The sequence below is a fragment of the Urocitellus parryii genome, chromosome 3 (assembly GCF_045843805.1).
Source record: "Urocitellus parryii isolate mUroPar1 chromosome 3, mUroPar1.hap1, whole genome shotgun sequence".
NCBI lineage: Eukaryota > Metazoa > Chordata > Mammalia > Rodentia > Sciuridae > Urocitellus > Urocitellus parryii.
In genome coordinates this window covers 33,665,926-33,686,215 of record NC_135533.1, presented here as the reverse complement: position 1 = coordinate 33,686,215, position 20,290 = coordinate 33,665,926, and the positions used below count along the sequence as shown (strand labels likewise).

The 20,290-nt window shown below is 34.0% G+C and overlaps 1 protein-coding gene across 2 annotated transcripts in view; it reads right to left on the bottom strand.

Annotated features, from left to right (window-relative positions):
* Window positions 1-20,290, bottom strand: part of C1galt1 (core 1 synthase, glycoprotein-N-acetylgalactosamine 3-beta-galactosyltransferase 1) — a 35,161-nt gene that overhangs the window by 10,924 nt on the left and 3,947 nt on the right. For both annotated transcript variants that reach the window (XM_026391547.2, XM_026391548.2), the window contains exon 2: window positions 1,392-1,628. In XM_026391547.2, the coding sequence (XP_026247332.1) occupies window positions 1,392-1,628 (237 nt within the window). The remainder of the gene's footprint in view (window positions 1-1,391; window positions 1,629-20,290) is intronic.

The window sequence follows — 20,290 nt, the reverse complement described above, 5'->3', positions numbered from 1 at the left end:
ATGATAAATCCTATAGAGCAAAATGACATAAGAACTTGGGATAATATAGAAAATAGAACTTAAAATGAGTAGAACTTGTCAAAAGAAAGAACAAAAGATATGGGAAAGTTCAGTTAAGTGCAATTATGTGAATATAGCTAAAGGCTTGAATTAGGGAAAATGTACCATGGACTGAGGGGAAGAAATATCTAAAATTACATTAGAATTCAGTGACAAATGGAATTGATTGGTACATAAAGTAGGTACCATGAGTTCATAGTTTCTGTTTCAGGCAGATGGTAATATAGGAAAAACAAGTTTTAGGAGAGAAGAAAAAGAAAAGGAGTTAAATTTTTAGCATAACATGTAGTGTGTAAGCCACTGGGTGGAACAAAAGGTATCAAAAAATGCACCTGCAGTGAGGCATAATATAACCTACAGGTAGCAGGGAAGTCTGACTCAAATTAATGATCTGAGACAGATATGCTACAGAACAAGTACATAGTGACCAAATTGCTCTATAATAAGAACACAGAGGGCTAGTCAGAGCTCAATCATTGTTATATAAACATTCATGTAACATGACAATTTGTTCATTGTATGCATGGTTGATAAAACAACTGGGCTATGATACCTCCACCTTTGATACCTGCATGAAAGGAAGGAAAGAATTAATTTACTACTGGAAAGAAAGAAACAACTCAAAGTGTCTGGAAGTGGGCTGAAGGTAAACACTATAAGGAACAGGTGGAAATTAAAATCATGAAAGTTGACAATATTTCACATACAAAGGAAATACCGAAGATAGAAATGTGCAGAAAAACAACATTAAGTGGAACATGGAAGACTCAACTGAAAATATCTGGTTAAAGAGACCAGTAGAAAAATGAAGTCATTGTAACACATCTTTTGTACTTTTACTTCCTGTTTTTTTTTCTCAAAAGGATAGAAGATCACTTACATAAACTTCAGTTTTCAATTTGTATCAGTAGTTAAAATGTAAATATTATTCCATATTTACATTAAACATATGTAACACTTTATACTATAAGATATAACTTTGAGTTTTGCTAGAAAAACAAGACTCAGCATAAACCACGAGCAAAACAAAAGAACAGCAAAACCCACATATACAGATGAACCATGATAACAAAATTGAGCCTAAAGAAAAACTTTCTAAAACTTGGTCCTTTTTCCAAATCATGGTTTCGGAACCATTTTTACTGAAAAATAAACTTAAAATAACTTATTTCCTAAATAAATATGGGCTTTAGCAATTCCTTCTCATTAGGCAAATAAAATTTTGTTTTAATACCTGGAATAATCCATAGTGATATAACAAAATTCATATAGATAAATTTCCCAACACTCAATGCTTAGACTAATATACTCCTTAATAACATAAACCATACCTTTATGTTGGCTAGAATCTGCATTGAAGTTCATTTGTCCTTGCAGATGATTCTGTCCATTATCATCAGAATGTCTAGCATGAGGATCATTATGAAGAATATTGGGCTGTGTGTCACCCTGTTCTCCCAACAAAATACTAAATAGCTGAGAGCATAAAAAAAAACCTATTACTGATCCACAGAGGAAAATCAAAAAATTCAACCAAGATTTAGAGGCCATTTCCCGAAAGTGTATTTCTGGAGGGGGAAAAAAAAAAAAAAGGGTGTTATAAAAGTATAAAGCAATATACATAAGAATAAAAAGTCTGATGTTTACAGCAATCATGGAAAGTTAATTCCTTTCATACAGAAAAATACTCTAACAGTATTTAACTTATCTCTGACTTTACCACCTTATTTGCTGCTATAACAGCATATTATAGACAATTAAATAAAACACATGGGTAATAAGTTGAATAACCATTGTTGGCTTGGATGATTGTCAGTATTTGCACACAGAATTTCCCATTCTTCCCACCAGGATCCTTCATGAACCCAAGACTGCTTGCCATGATCTTTTACTTCTTTAGTTGTCAATAACTCAATAGTACTTATAATCTACCTTTCTTTTATAGCAATCACAAGCTACTCTATTCTCCAACTCGGGGGTTAACAAACTTTTTCTATAAAGGACTAGAAATTAAACTTCAGGCTTCCAGGGTCACATATTGTCTAGAGCATCTCATTCTTTCTAAACAACTCTTTAAAAATGTAAAAGTAGCCAGGCATGGTGGATGCCTAGAGGCTGAGGCAGGAGGATCGCCAATTCAAAGCCAGTCTCAGCAACTCAGCAAGGCCCTAAGTAACTCAAAGAAACTCTGTCTCTAAATAAAATACAAAATAGGGCTAGGGATGTGGCTCAGTGGTCAAGTGCCCCTGAGTTCAATCCCTGCCCCCCATACCAAAATGTCAAAGTAATTTAGTCTGTGAAGGGGCTAGCCTCATATCTGCTTTTGTAACAAAAGTTTTATGTGAACATATCCATACCCATTCATTTGTGTGCTGGTTCTGATTGCTTTTGTACTCTTACTCCAAGTTAGAGCTGAGTAGTTCTAAAAAGATAGTATGGCCCACAAAGCCTTACCTTACTCTTTATGAAAAAAGAGGCTCCAGCTCTAATTAATACCCCAACTTCATGATATTGGAGTAACTACACCATGCTCTTACCATCTCTCTCTGCTATCCCACTGGACTGCAAGACCCTGGATCATATCTATCTATTACAAGATTAACTAGGATGCTTGGAACACAGTTGCTGCTCAAAAAATACCCAATGAACTCTCCCACAAAATATATGGCCCCTTTAAGCATTCATACATTATGAAATTATAAATTCCTGTAAATTGCTATTAGAATGGTCCTAGATGTATAGTTTCTAATTCTCCAAGATAATTTAAACAGTAAGTTTGCTAAGCATTTACCATATGCCAGGTACTGTCCACACATAATTTCGGTTTCATTCTCACTATGCCTATTTCACAGATGAGGTAACAGAATTTTTTAAAAGTTAAATAACTAATATATGTTGGCATAATCAAGAAGAGCCACAATTTAAACCCAGATCTGACTGCTTAAGAAAAGTCAGTGCTCTTTCCATTACATTTCTCAAAGTCTACACCCAATCACCACTCACACTAAAGGACAAAGAACATATACAATAAAGACCAAAGTTTGGGAGATAAGCCTCCCAATCAAAATTACCTTTAAATATGAAACCAAGATGTACAAACTAAGATTATCAATATAACGACAAATATCAAACAATTTCACATGGTTATATTTCAAGAATATATATTATTATATATAATTATTAAATATATATTTTATATTATATTTCCAGAGTAGCTTTCAGACCAAACATCAAAGCACAATCAGAAAAATCTACTCAAAATATAGAAGTTTGAAGACACTTAAGGTATCAATGCAGTGAGAATTTCTGGTCCAAGATCTGTAAGAAAGGAGAAGTCAAGAGAGGTGAACCAGATATTTGGCACAGTTCTACTCCTCAAGACAATTATAACTGTCCCTCAGTATCTACAGACTTTGATTCCAGAACTCCCTAGAGACACACACACACAAAAAATCCACAGATGCTTAAGTTCCTTATTTAAAATGGCAAAGTATTTGCAAATAACCTATATAAATTCTGTCACACACTTTAACTCTAGATTATTTGTAATACCTAATACAATATAAGTGCTCTATAAATAACTGTTATACTGCAGAAATTGTTATTTGGGAATTTAGGGGAAAATGGCAAGAAGAAAGCCTATATATGCTCAATACATATGCTATATTTTTCTCCAAAGAATTTTTAATACACAGGTGGTTGAATCCATGGATGTGGAACCTGTAGATTTGGAGGGTTGTCTGTACTGATTCTGAAAGAGAAAACAGTAGAGAGAAAATGAAGCTAAGAAAAATCAAAGCTCAAAGTCTGTCTTCTAGGACGTCCTGGAAAACAATGCTTGATGTTATATATAATTTGATTTAATTTTAAAATGTTTTGTGATGCCATACTCTTACTCTTTTGCCCTCTCAGCATACGCTGGCTTCTCCTTGCTACTTTTACCTCACCCTCTTCCAATTTCAAGGACACCTGCCTTAATGACTAAGTATCTGTAAGCTACTTTTCTTTCCTGATCCTAGGATATCTCGGATAAGTAGAATGTACCCTCAAAGCCCACTCAGATTTCTAGCAAAATCATATGTACCTCTTCAGATTTTTAACAAATCTGAAACAGTACTGCAGCAGAACAGACTAGAAGATGACATTGCTTAACCATGCTGCAATTATGGGGGCTTCGTATTTCAACTGAATTGGGTAGAGAGAAGTTATTTATGCCAAATGCTTTCCAAATCTGATGCATCAGCAGAATCACTTGAACATCTTAAAAAATACAGATTTCTAGGCTTAGCATTTGAGATTTTAGATGCAAAAAAGTGCTAACACAACTAAAATTTGTTTTTAAAGAGAGCTCTGTTATTTATTGTAAAGAAAAAATTTCAATAAATAGAGAAATGCATGAAAGAAGAGATCACCCAAATCTTATCACCCAGAAAAAAACTATTAGCATTTGGTGAATATCATTACAGATCTTTCCTTCTGTGAATTACAGGGTCATAGAAGAGGTAACTATAAATTTGTGTGTTGTACTAAGAGCTTTACATGGATAAAGCAGGTAATATTATTCCCATTTTACAGATGAAATTCAGAGATTAGAAACATTCCACAGACACACTATGAGTCAAGAATTCCAAGTCTTAACCACATTTAAGTTATAATTTACAGAACTGAAAATAGTCATGTTATTTTAAGATTTAACATATAAATTAGAGCTATCTGAATATAGGAAGACACTGAAATGAACAGAACATTTAAAGTATGACCCTCTCTTCTCCGAATGATCCCTTTTAAGATTAGAAAAAGAAAATTATGAAAAACACAAAGCAGTTGGAGGCCCTTTATTTAATTACATATTTCCATTTTAGACAGTATCTCTGGGTTTCTTGACGTATGAAATATGGAAATCAGTATGCACACAGTTTTGTGAATTATTTTTGTTTGGTAAAAGTTTATTAATTGTAATTTCATGACTGCTTAATCTTAGACCCATTAAACTGGATTTCAGCTCACTAACAGTAATTATATTACAGCTCCTCTAAATTTTGAGTTTTTCATTCATGTTACATTTTTTTGAGGGCTGGATTTCACCAAGCAGTTCTTTTATCAGTGCTAACTGGTGCTACTCTGAAATTCTTGCATGTCTGAGAATGTCTGCTATTATCTTCGTATTCAAAGCACAACTTGACCATGTACAAATATTATTCTCCTTAGAACTTTATAGATATTAGATATTATTCAATAGTCTTCTTACATAGGCACTAGAGAAGTTTGAGGACTGATTTTTTTTTTAAACTCTTGTAGATACAGACATATCTTGTTTTACTGTTCTTTGATTTACTGTGCCTCAGAAATAGTTTTTTAACAGATGGAAGAGTTGTGACAATCCTCTATCAAGCAAGTATTTCTCCAAATAGCTCCTGCTCCCTTTAAGTGTCTGCCAAAATTTGGTAATTTCCCCAACATTTCAAACTTACTGAATCTTTTATGCTGCTTTGTGACCTTTGTCTGTATTATTATTTGGAGGCATCATGAATTGCACCCAAGTAAGACTACTTAAGTTTTGTGTTCTAATTGCTCCACCAACTATCTATTTCCCATCTCTCTTCCAGTCTTGTGCCTCCCTACTCCCTTAGGACACAACAATATTGAAGTTCAAGTAAGTTCATAATCCTACAATGGCCTATAAATGTTCAAGTGAAAGACTGATTTATACATTTTTTATTTTAAATCAAAAGCTTGATCAAAGTCAAAGAAAACTTCTTGAAGGAAATTAAAAGTGCTATTCCAGTGTACACACAAATGATAAGAGAATGAAACAGTTTTACTGCTAATATGAAAAGTTTCAGTGGTCTGGAGGATAGATCCACTGGAATACTCCAACAGGCCAAAGCCTAAGCCAAAGTGAGGGTCTAACTCTCTTCACTTCTATGAAGGTTGAGAGGTAAGGAAGCTATAAAAGAAAAATACGAAGCTAGAAGTTGATTCATGAGGTTTAGCAAAAGAAAAGTGCAAAGTGAAGCACTAAGTGCTAATGTAGAAACCACTGTGAGTTACCCAAGATCTAGTGCAGATCATTAGATGAAGTTGACTGCACCAGATCTCCAAGTAGACAAAAGAGCCTTATGTTGGAAAAAGATACCAAAGAGGAAGCTCATAGCTAAAGAAAAGCCATAGCTAAAAGCTGTAAAAGACAGGTTCTCTTGTTAGGAGCAGCTAGTGACCTTAAGCTGAAGTCAATGCTTATTTATCATTTAGAAAAATCCTAAGGCCCTTAAGAATTACATTAAAACTACTCTGCCTTAGCTCTATAAATGGAACAACAAAGCCTGGATGAGAACACATCTATTTACAATAAGGCTTACTGAGTATTTTTAAGGGCACTGCTGATATCTACTGCTAAAAAAAAAAAAAAAAAGAATTTTTTTTCTTTCAAAATATTACTGCTCACTGATAATGCATCCAGTCACTGTAAGAAGCCTGATGGTGGCCTCTTAATAATATTGTATCCATTATTAATGTTGTTTTCATGCCTAACACAACCACCATTCTGTAGCCCATGGAACAATGAGTTATTTCAAGTCTTATTAAGAAATACATTTCATAAGGCTGTCTGCCATACTGATTCCTCTGGTTTGGACAAAGGCAAATGAAAATCTTCTAGAAAGGGTTCACCCATTCTAGAATGCCACTAAAAACATTTTTGATTCATGGGAAGTCAAAATGTCAATATCAATAGGAATTTGGAAGCTGGCTGATTCCAATCCTCATGAATGACTGAGGGGTTCAAGACTTCAGTGGAGGAAGTAACTACAGATGTTGAGTTTAAGAATGTGACTGAATTGTGGAATTTCATGATAAAAATATAATGAATGAGCAGTTGTTTCATACAAATGAGCAAAGAGGTTTCTTGATATAGACATGACAACAAATTAATGATAATATCGCATAAACTTAGCTGATAAAGCAGTGGCAGGGTACGAGAGGACCCCTCTTTTTAAAATTGTTATCAGCAGCTGGTATGCTACAGAAAAATCTTTTATGAAAGAAAGAATCCAGTGATGTAGTAATCTTCATTGTTTTGTTTTCAGAAATTATCACAGCCACCCCAGTTTTTAGCAACCACCATCCTCATCAATGAGCACCCACTGACACGGAGGCAAGACCACCAGCAAAATTATTGATTCATGAAGGGTTCAGGTAACTGCTGACATTGTTGAGCAAAATTTTTAAATTAAGGTGCATACATTTTGGTCTTTTAGACATAATGCTATTATTTACTTATAGTATTGTGGACACATACTTTACATACATCGGAGAACCAAATTTTTTTTTTCTAACTGGCTTTACTGCGACATTTCCTCTATCAAGTTGGCCTGGAACTGCACTCATGGTATCTTAAGGTGTGCCTTTTGAATCTTCTTTTATGCTTGGTTTTCAGTCACTTGATCAAATCACCAATACTCTCTAAAGACTTTAACACCCTTAACCAAGAAAGCAAGTCTTTGCACAATTTTTAGGCTGAGAAAGTCATGGCAATTCCTAATAAAGTCCTTAAAATCCTTTATCTTTTATTTTCCTTTTAATTTTTTATTTAGTGCTTTATTCCATATTTTACCAAGGCAAAATACCTAGTACTTGTAATTTTGTTCTGGATTGTGATTTTCATTTGTTGCACCTACATATTCAAAGTATACTTCTCTCTTCAAACTACATTAAAATGAGCTGTGACTTTTATTTTTCTAACACTTTCCTGGTAAAACTGGGATGACTCCTATATAGTATTGCACATTTTAAAGGTTTAAAATACAGTACACGTGAGGTACCATGTTAGGAACTTAACATCTTCTCTGATCCTCACAGCAACCTAAAAATTTGATAGCAGTATCCCTATTACAAATGAGAAAAATGAATATCAGACCTGAACCACAAAAGGCAGGGTGGGGGCAGGGGAATGAATGACATACAGATTGAATATAAAATTAAAACTGTCCCTACTTGCAGAATACATGATTATGAAAAAAAATCTAGAGATCTATGGGGAAAAAATGACTAGTTGGGTGTGGCGGTGCATACCTGCTGTAATCCCAGCAACTTGGGAGGCTGAACCAGGAGGAGGGCAAGTTTGAGGCCAGCCTCAACAAATTTGTGAGGCCCTAAGCAAGCAACTTAGCAGGACCTTGTCTCCAAAAGGCCCAGGGCTGTAGCTCAGGGGTAAAATGCCACTAGGTTCAATCCCCAGTACCCTGCTGCAGCATCCCCACCCCTGCACACACACACACACATCCTAGGATAAGTGAATTCAACAAGGTCACAAGATACAATACAAACATATCAAAATCAACTGCATTTCTATATGCTAATGATGAACATGTAGACACCAAAGACAAGTAGTTAAAAAAAAAACTCCCTTTATATATACATTATATCAATATTAATAGGAATTTGGACATCAAATTGCTCAAAAAATGTGTATAGCTAACAAAAAATGTTCGACTTCTATAATAAAAGTCAAATGATGCTGATGAAAAAAAATAAGTCCTAAACAGACATACCATGTTCATGAGTTAAAAAAAAAAAAAGATGTCAAGTTTCCCTACAATGATATGCAAGGTTAATGCAATTCCTATGAATGTTCCAACAAACTATCTTGTAGACACATACAATATTATTTTATAATTCTTACATTAAAGCAAATGAACCAGAATAGCTATAATTTTGAGTCAGTCTACATAAGTTCAAGACACACAGCTACCATAATTTAAAAGTATATAGTACCAGCAGAGGGCATGGATCCATGCAACAGAAGAGAAAACCCAGAAACAGACCCACGTAAAAATGCTCAACTGATTTTTGACAAAGGTCCATAAACAAATGAATGGAGAGGCAGAACATTTTTTTCAATACTAGGCTAAAACCAAAACAACAAAATAAAAACATCCAAATAAGAAACCTGAACCTAAGTCTTAACTCTTAGATAAAAATTAATTCAAAATGGATTACAGGTTTAAGTGCTAAAACATGCAAGTATAAAACATTTAGGGTTAAAAAAAATCCTTAGGATCTAGAGCTAGAAAAAGAGTTCTTAGACTTCATATCAAACATAGTCAGTCACATACAGCAGTGTCTTTAATCTCAGTGACTTGGGAGGCTAGAATAGGAGGATTCTAAGTTTGAGACTGGCCTCAGCAACTTAGCAAGACTCTGTCTCAAAAAGGATGGGGATGTGGCTCAGTGGTTAAGCACCCCTCAGTTCAATCCCTGGTGACACCCCTTGCTACCCCAACAAAGAGCACAATTCATAAAAAGAAAAAACTAATGAAGCCAAAACACTTAAAAAATTCAATTATAAAATGTACAAAATACATTTTGCCAAAGATGTAAAGATAACAAGATATTCAACTTGATTTACCATTAGGAAGATGAGACTAAAACTAAAATCTAAATACCTATATGAATGGCTAAATTAAAAATATAGTGACACTACCCAACACTAGTGAGGATGTAGAGAACATGGATCACTGTACACTGCAAGTGGGAATGTAAAATGGTGACCAGTTGCTATGGATCAAGATGCACAGAAAAATGTACTAACACATTAAGCATAACTTATTGTCAAAGTAAACTACTCACCCAGACAAAATAAGAAAAATACAAAGTTTGAATGATATACCTCTAGACTAGTGAAGTTTTCTGACCTCCTCTCTCCTTTAAAAAAAAAAAAAAAATACTGAAAAGCAGCTGCCCAAGGTGCCACACCTTGCTTATTTACCCCTCTCAGGGACCAAATGACTAGAGAGAAACCATTAACCAGCAGTTGCACAAAGGAAAGATCCAAATGGTACATAAAAATATATGGAGGGTAGTAAAAAAGGTTTCCATCCAACACAATTTTTAAGCAATACCAGGAGAATTGATTCTATTTAAAATAAATAAATAGAAATTATAGAACCTATATAAAAATCTTGCAGTGGGGAAAAAGGATGCAGAAAGATGAAAGAGAGCAATTCTAAATATTTCATTAAAACGAAAATGCAACTGTATAGGACTGCTTTGTATTAGTTTAGAAAATGACAGACGTGAAAGACAAGCAATGGAGAGCCAAAAGAGAATAACACGTTCTCCAAACAACAGTGTGTGTGTATATGTATAATATATAAATAGAAAATATGTTTTAAAGTATATATATATATCTTTAAAAGTACTAAATACTGTAAATCTGAATAAAGATCTCATACATGACCCCAAAAATCTGATACATATAGATCAGTACTTAAAAGATATCTTGAATTTCACTCAGACTCTGATAAGTGTCCAGGAACAAGCAAGACAAAAGCAAAACATTAGGCAGATTTTTTAAAAAGCGCCTAGTATTATTTAACGGCAAATATGGCAAAACCTAAGTTTCTCAGGGGGAAAAGCGTGTGCTCATAGGCTTAAATATGAAGCAAGTTGTCATTTAAGAATCAAAACAAGAAGACATTTTCAAATATGCAAGGGTTCAGTACCCATATACCTTCAATATACCACCTAAAGATATAATTCAGCTAAGATAGAAATCTAAATATAAAAAAAAAACTCTCAGAAATGGAGAAATCATACCATCGTTGGTAAGAGACACGTGATTCTTTCCAACATAAAACTATCAAGAAACTGTGGTAACTATTTCACAACCTAGAAATGTTATCCTGTAAAGAAAAGCTATGTAGGCTAAAACAATACTAGTAATTAAGAGATCTAGGCAAAAATGACATCAGTTCCAACTACAATGGAGCTGGAGAGTGGGGAGAAGGAGGAAAGATAATGTGCTTCTAAGAATTATGTATTCTAATTTCATCATGGGGCAATTCAAGAGTTGTTTTTTTAAAGTTTAATTATAAAAAATCTTTGCACATTAAAGTTTAACCCCGCCCCCCCCAAAAAAAACCCATATATCCAGTATTTTGATTATAACTTTAAAATAACATGTATTCATTCTTCAGTTAACTATGGTATTTTAGTGCCAGTCTCAGACTCAAGTCATCTTATCTCTAAATACTTCAATAGTCCTCTCTGAAAATATGAACATTTTCTTACAAGCTACCATGCCATTATCAAAAACCTAACAAAACTAACATTAATTCTTTGGTTTCATCTAACTCACAGTTTGTAATAAATTTCTCCTACTGTCGTCTGTAATCAAGTTACCTCAATTAGCTCAGAAATGTCTTTTTGCCATTGGTTTTCTCAAATGAGAATTCAAACCATATTCATAATCACAGATTTAAAACAATACTTTAATATTAAACATAAAAGCCCAAATGAAACATTTTTTTAGAAAGCTAATTATCAAAGCTCACTCCAGATATAAAACCTAAATAACCATAAAAGAAATAATGTAAGAGAATCAGACATCAAGAAGGTCCAGACTTTTCCTGGATAAAATATTTCAATCCCTCAATAAATAATTTTTATTCTACATAGATCATTTTAGAAAATTCAGAATTTAACCAATTCTTTTACAGAAAAGTTTGAGACCAATATTTGAAAGAGAATCTCAAAAATATATAACACAGTAAACCAGAATCCAATCTCATTCTCCCATGTTAGAGCATTAAAGAAAAAGCAACACAAGTAGTAATTACCTTAAGTTGAGTCCAAGGCACTTGTGTGAAAGTGATTTATTGGAGAACAAAAAAATTAAAATCACAAAGATAAAGGCAGAGTAAAGCCTCCCATAAGAGTGGAGAAGGACATGAGAGAGCAGACTTTAATCACAGCTACCTTCAAATAAACTTTGACCCTGTGCAACTTGCTATATTCTGTAATTTAAGTTCTGAGAGCTATAGTTTTCAGTATAGCAAAAAATCTTATAGCCATGAGGGTCATCTAACTCCCTTTGTTTCCCAAGAATTTATCTGTTCTTATTCTTCCCCATCTCCTAAGAACTGCTTTATGTATATTCTTCAAATTTTCCAGTCTCCAAATTATTCTTGACAAACAACTGATGTAATCCCCCTCCTCATTTGGAGTTTTTGCCTTTATTATTTGTTAAGAATCTCAGAGCACATTTCAGCTGCTTGAAATTTGTGTCTACTAATTTCCAATTCAGATTAACCCAAATAAACTTGTTCCTTAATCAACTTGTACCTCGGTTTCTCTTAAAGGTCAACAAAAGTATTTCCTGGAAACTTTTATAGGGTAATAAAACAGGTAGAGGAACAAAGCAAAAGGAACATACCAAGCAAATTCCCATAGAGGGCAACTGTAGCTCACACTGAGTAGCTCTGGAAAAAATAGAGGTTACAATTTAGTTTACTCCTACCTTCAGTCACTGGTTAATATCTGTCCTAAGAAATAGATTTCCCAGATGCTTCTATAACACCTATATAGGTAAGTGCAGGCTTTGTCACTATGAGAACAGCCATCCCACAAAAAACCATAGGAGCTAGAATTGGGAATGCATACACACTAGGAGACTACCATAGAGCAAGAAGGAGATAACAGGTCCATCAACAGAGCAGTGGCATTATCTGCTATGATTTTTAGGAGGGGAAAATTAAAAACCACTTGGTCTGGAATCACATTATGGATTCCCCAAAAGATTGCACAATAAACCACTTCAGGAGAATCATCTTACAGTTGACAATCATTGGCCACAATTCCCAGACATGTACAGAGATCAAAAATTAAAACATCCTCACGTAAACAAAAGCTAAAGGAATTCAATACACTAGACCTGCTCTCAAGAAATTCAGAGTCCTGCAGGTTGAAACAAAAGGACACTAGATAATAAAGTATAAAGAAACAAGAATCATAATAAAGGTAAACATGGGCAATTATTAAAGCTAAACCAACAATTTATCTTTACAACTTAAGGAACAACAACAACAAAAAACCAACCAAACAACAACAAAAAAAGTAAACTCAAGGCCAACAGAAAGAAGAAAATAACAAAGATTAGTTATTTTGTTTGCTGTTGCAGTGTGATCTTCTATCATATTTGCTGATTATCTAAAAATGAGTGATTAATTTTACAAATAGCTGCTTTCAATGATTTTTCTGTTTAATAGTATTTCAGTTTTCTTCAAAAGACGGCTAGATTATCTATATTTAATACATGTCTTTTCACTATAAAAGTTGGGTCATCAAAAACATCAGCAAAATGACAAACCTTTAGGTAGGTTGACTAAGAAAAAAAGTAGACTCAACTTTCTACAATCAGAAATGAAAATGGGTTCACTGCTACCCTTTCCACAGAAATAAAAAGAATTATAGGAGAACACTATGAACAACTGATGCCAACAACTGTATAACTGATGAAAACTGCTGGAAACAAAGTATAACAATACTAAGTCAAAAAGAAAACTCTGAAGATCCTTACTAACTGGAAGGAGAATGAATCAGTAATCAAAAATATTGGATCGGTGATTAAAAAAAAAAAAAAAAACTCCCCAAAACTAAAAGCTCTGGATTTGATGGATTCAAAAGGTGGTTCTACCAAACATTTAATGAACTAAAGCCAAGACTTATCAAATGGTATGGTTTAGATATTAAGTGTTCCATAAAAGTTCACGTGTGAGACAATGCATGCAAGAAAATCTACAGATGAAATGATCAGGTTATCAGAGTTTTAACCTAATCAGTGCACTACTCCCCTGATAAGGACTAACTTGGGTAGTAACTGCAGGCACGTAGGGTGTGGTTGGAGGAGCTGGGTCAATGGATGTGTGCCCTGGAGGTTTATATTTTTGTTCATGGTGATGGGAACACTCTCTCTTTGCTTCTTGGTGGCCATGTCCTGACCTGCTTCCCTCCACCACACTTTTTTGCCATGATGTTCTGCCTCACCTTTGGCCCAGAACAATAGGAGCCAGTCATCTACAGACTTACATGTCTGAAACTGTGAGCTCCAAATAAGCTCTTCCTCCTCTACATTGCTTTTGTCAGGTCTTACAGTCACAGCAGTGAAAAAGCTGACTAAAACACCAGATTATTCCAAAAAATAGAAAAGGGACACTTAACTCATTCTGTGGCGCCACTCTTACCTTGATATTAAAGCCAAAGACACTCCAAGAAAACTACTAAGCAATAAGCAATATGAACAACAATTATTGACAAAACTCTAGCAAACTGAATTCAGCAGTTTTACACCATTAGCAAATGGGATTTATTTGGGGAATGCAAGGATAATTCAACATATGAAAATCACTCGAGGTAGTATACCACACTAACAGAATGAAGTAGGGGAAAAACCCAGTCATTTCAATTGATGCAATAAAAAGTATTTCACAAAATTTAATACCCTTTCATAAACATTCAACAAAGTAATAGCAGATGGACACTACCTCCACATAATAAGTCATAAATGAGAAATCCATAGCATACCTCATACACATGGTAAAAGCTTGCAAGTGTTTCCTATAAGATCAGGAACAAGGCAATTATGCTTGCCTTTATTGCTTATATTCAACTTAGTAATGGAAGTTCCAGCCTCAGTAAATAGGCAAGAAAAAAAGATATCCAAATTGGAAAGAAGTATTTAAAATTATCTCTACCTCTCTACTTATACATAGTCTGATCATATATGCAGAAAATTCTAAATTAGATTAAAAAAACAAAAAAATTAATACCCAGACAAACCTGTTAGGTCCAATAAGTGAATTCAGTAAAATTATCAGGATTCAAAGTCAGTATACAAAATAAGTTGCAAATATAGAAACCAATAATGAACAATTTAGGAGGAAAGTTAACAATTTAACTCACAAAAACATTAAAAAGAAACCAAGGAATTAACAAAGGAGGTGAATGATTTGAGCAATAAGTACTACCAAACATCACCAAAATTAAAGAAGACAGGAGTAAGAAGAAAAAATTCCATGTTCTAGAACTTCAACACTTAATACTGCTAAGAGGTAAATACCATTCAAAGCTGCTAAGAGGTAAATACCACTCAAAGCTATCTACAAATTCAATGGAATCCCTAATAAAATCCCAACAAGAAAATCCATCCTAAAATGGAATCTTAAGAAACCCTGGGTAGTCTAAAATAATCTTGAAAAAAGGAAAGCTGGAAGACTCAGACCTCTTAATTTCAAACTTGTTACAAAGCTACAGTAATCAAAACTGTGTGGTACAGGCAAAAAGACAGAAATACAGACCAATGGAATAGAGTCCAGAAATAAAGCCATATTTTTATGGCCAAATCATGTTTGGCAATGGAACCAATACCATTTAATGAGGTTTGAAAAAGTCTTTTTAACAAATGGGGTGAGAAAATTGGATAGCCACATGCAAAAGCATGAAGTTGGTCCCTTACACAACACAATATACAAAAATTAATTTAAAATAGATCAAAGGCCTAAACAGGCAAAAGCTTCATGACATTGGATTTGGCAATGATTTCTCAGATATGATACCAAGGGCAGAGTCAAGGGCTGGGGATGTGGCTCAAGCGGTAGCGCGCTCGCCTGGCATGTGTGCGGCCCAGGTTCGATCCTCAGCACCACATACAAAGATGTTGTGTCCGCCGAGAACTAAAAAATAAATATTAAAATTCTCTCTCTCTCTTAAAAAAAAAAAGGCAGAGTCAATAACTCCAAGTAAAATAAGCAGCAAACTGGATTTCAGCAAAATTTTTAAAAGAATTAAGAGAGATTATCAACAGAAAAAAGGCAAACCACAGAATTTGGGCAAAATACTCACAAATCATATGAAAAAGAATAATATTCCAAATAAATAGAGAACTCTTAAAATTTAACAACAAAAACACATTTCAAAACTAGACAAAGGACCCAAATACACATTTCTCCAAAGACACACAAACGGCAAATAAGCATATAAAGAGATTCCTAACATTGCTAATTATTAATAAAATACAAATAAACAGCTATAGAAAACAGCATTAGCAGTCTGTCAAGAACTAAGAATTGGATGTGGTGGTACACACCTATAATCCCAGTAGCTTGGGAGGCTGAGGCAGGAAGATTCAGAGTTCAAAGTCAGTCTCAGCAACTTAGCAAGGCACTTAGTAACTCAGCAAGACCCTGTCTCTAAATAAAATACAAAATAAGGGCAGGAGATGTGGCTCAGTGGTTAAGCACCCCTGGGTTCAATCCTCAGTACAAAAAAAAAGAAAAATTACCATTTTATCTACCAATTCCACTTCTAGATATTTGCCGAAGTGACTCAAAAGCAGGGTCTTGAAGAAGTATTTGTACATCCATGTTCATAGTAGCAGTATTAAAAATAACTAAAATATGGAGGAAAACCAATATCCACTGGCAGATAAATTAATTAGCAAAATGTGACATTTAGGTACAAAACAATAATAATCAGTCATACAAAGGAAAAAAATTCTGACACAGTCTACATATGAGCCTTGAGGGCAAGGTTTCCTATAAGATCAGGAACAAGGCAATTATGCCCAAAGTCAAATAAGCCAATCACAGTTGCTATATTATTTTACATTACTACCAAAAATGTACAGAGGTTTCAATTTTCTCCATATATTTGCCAGCAGTTGTTATTTCCTGATAAGAGTGGCCATCCTAACCGGTATGAAGTGGCATCTCACTGTAGTTTGTATTTGTATTTCATTAATAATTAGCGATGTTTGGAATCTCTTTAGTGGCTTACTTGCCATTCGTGTGTCCTTGGAGAAATGTGTATTTGGGTCCTTTGTTTAGTTTTGAAATATGTTTTTTTGTTGTTAAATTTTAAAAGTTCTCTATATATTTGGAATATTATTCTTTTTCATATGATTTGTGAGTATTTTGCCCAAATTCTGTGGTTTGCCTTTTTCCTGTTGATAATCTCTCTTACTTCCACTTAGATGAAATACTTAAAAGTAAAAATGAGAATTTTGATGGATAGGGGTTGTGAGAAGTGAAAACAGGGAATTATTTAAATAGATACAGTTTCAGCTTTACAGGATGAAGAGTTCAGGAGAAGGATGGTAGTGGTAGTTGCAAAACATCACAAATGTACTTAATACTACTGAGCTGTAAATTTTAAAAATGATTGAAATGGTGATTTTTTTATATCATGTATTTCACCAAAGTAAAAATAATTTTTAAAAAATAATCAACGTTAAAGGTGTCGATTTTCTGCAGATTCACCTGTGTACGTAACATGATCCCAGCTAAAACACAGGAAGATTTGTTAAATAACTTCACAAAACTTTTTCTAAAAGTGTGAAAAAACAAACGCGAACATAAATGGGAAGTTATAGAAAAATGAAAAAAAAAAATATCAGAGATACTTTTTTCAACCCTATCAGATCCCCTACCCTGCTTTTTGGTACTAAGAATTGAACCCAGGGACACTTAACCCCTGAGCCACATCCTCAGCCCTTTTTGTTTTGAGACAGGGTCTCCCTGAGTTGCTCAGGGTCTCACTAACTTGCTGAGACTGGCTTTGAACTTGTGACCCTTCTGCTTCAGCCTCCTACGCCCTTGAGATTACAGGCATGCATCACCATGTCCAGCTATCTGATCAATTTTAAATAAAATATTTTTTTAAAAATTAAATAACATGGTAAATTATTCTAAATGTTGTTTAAAAAATAAATATGTGAGTGTAATTAGGAAATTCTTAAAAGGGGAATGGAAGGGAGTAGACAAATTCTACCACATATTAAAATATACTACCAATGAAAAACAGAATAATTAAAACAATCTGATATTCAGAATGAATAAACAAGTCAACAATTAGTATATAAAATGCATTTTTAATTAACACTAAATACATAGTGCTGAGAAACTTTTCTCTACAATCAATACTGTGTCAGACACTATTTTATTTGAAACTGTATCCATGAGAATGGACTATCCCATTCTTGCATGAATGACAGATTATTATAAACACAAGCAGCTTCAATTTCCAACTCAGAACTTCAGATAAAAGGTTTCCAGACACAACATTCCACATTTATCTTAACTGTAGTCTCCAAGGAAACAAGTACTTGAGTCTGCTTCTAGGCCCAGGCCTCATATTTGTTAACTCCTTGACACACAGTCCTGCTATGTTTTAAACTATCAACTACTGCTGCATTCAAGTTGTGCCTTCACCACTGTCTGAAATCCTATAACCCTGGTTTATTCTTCATTGAATGCTGGTACTTAACTTGCTGCATGTCTCCCTTATAGGAGCAAGTTAGGCTAAGGCAGGAGGATCACAAGTTTGAGGCCAGCCTGGGCAACTTGGTGATATCTGTTACAAAATAAAAATTAAGAAGAGCTGGGGATGGATGGATGGATGTAGCTCAAAGGTAGAGGGCCCCTGGGTTCAATATATAATACCAAAAAAAAATTGAAATAATTGATCTTTTGGAAAACATAACAAGTAAACAGCAGGATCTCTTTTTATAATTAACAATTAAATATATTTTTTTTTAAATTGAAGTTAAAACTAGGAGAAAACACCTAGAAATTTATCTCAAGGATACAAATCACAGAATCCTTCCGTGGTGTTCACAACAGCTATAAACCAAGATGTTTGTTGATGAAATATATGTATGGAGGTATCATACCATACAACAGAATATAGTTGTCAAAATCAATCATCTATGTGTTCTGGTAAGTGTTTGTACTTTTGGCTAAGATTAGTATTAATGATGAATAAGGTATGCTTTTTAAATCAGAAAATGAGATAAGAAACCCAAGCATACTTGGAGAAGGAAAAATATACAAAAAAGTATTATATACACTTTACCATCTCTATCACTAGTTCTCACCAAAAATAACTATTATCCATTGTTTAAAGACTTAACAAAAAAAAGAACAAGTAAAGCCTATGTCACCATGTATGTATATTCATCTTTTAATATGCATTAAACAGATCATGTTATATCCATTAGCCACTACTTTATCCTTTTCACTTGTCTTTTTATACCACAACCTCATTCATTTGAACTATGTAAAAGACTTATTTTTTTAGGCAAATTACTGAAGTTTGCATAGCAGTTCCATTTTAAATGCTTATGTGTAAGTGCACATTTATGTATATATAAAATACAAAAAATATATATAAATGTGTGTGTGTACACTGTATAAATAAAAACTTTAGCAAGGTGGCATGGGCAAGAAGGACAATTTTTTTTCACTTTTAATTTTAAATTAGTGCTTAATTTTAATGTTTATTTTTAAAATCAGGTATACACCGATTACTTTCTGACAAAAAAAAAACTAAATAAAAGTAGACTACTTTATCTAGAGAGTGAAAAATCAAAGTGCATTAATTTTTCCATACTTGTTACACAAAAGGATCTCTTGATACTTTTCAAACTTTGTTTCAGAGTCACATGCACAGATACATGCTAAATACTTCTACCTGGACTACAGGCATCTCAAATTCATGTCCAAAAGTGAATCATTACTCCCTTAAAACTTCTTATATTAATTATTGGTGGTTATCTAAGTTACTCACCAATAGGTTCCCTTTTCATTTAGAGCTATCTTGATTATCTACAGGAGAAATTGGGGACATTTTTGTTTTTTTCTGCCAGGGAAGGGTTCTGGGGATTAAATCCAGAGCTGTGCACATGTAAAGCATGTGCTGTCTCACAGACTTACACCCCCAGGCCTGGGAGACATTCTTAATGATCCCCCTTATCCTCACCCCAAATCCAATTATCAAGTGTTATCAATTTTATTTTCTAAACAGTTTTCTAATCCATCATCTCTCCATTTCTACTCTTTTCCCTATTTCATACATTCTTCACATCTAAGTACTGCAATATCTAACCTATCTCCTCTCTAACTTAAGTGCTCTCTCTCTCTCTCTCCTCACCTCATCCTGTTGCCATAATGACCTCTATAATATGAAGCTAACTATGTCATACCATGAAGCTTTTCATGGAACTTCACTGCCTACAACTCAAAAACTAAGCATCTTTAATTAACATGATATAAAAGATTCTCCTTGATCTAGACTCTCCAGGTGTCCAGTTTCATCTTTTGCTATCCTGTGCCTTACACTTCAGCAATTCTGAACTATCAACAGTTCTCTAAGCATCCAATTTATTGGCTTCACTATTCCTACTATACATCTGACTACAATGACCTCTCTTCTCTCCACTATCACCTCTGAAAATCCCATGAAATCAGGGTTTCTTAATCTTGGAACCACTGACATGACACCATGAGTTGGATAATACTGTTGTTGGAGCGGTTCTGTTCACTGTTAAAAAGATTTTTAGCTACATCCATGGCCTCTACTTCCTAGATACCTGCAGCATTCTCACTGGTTGATCAAA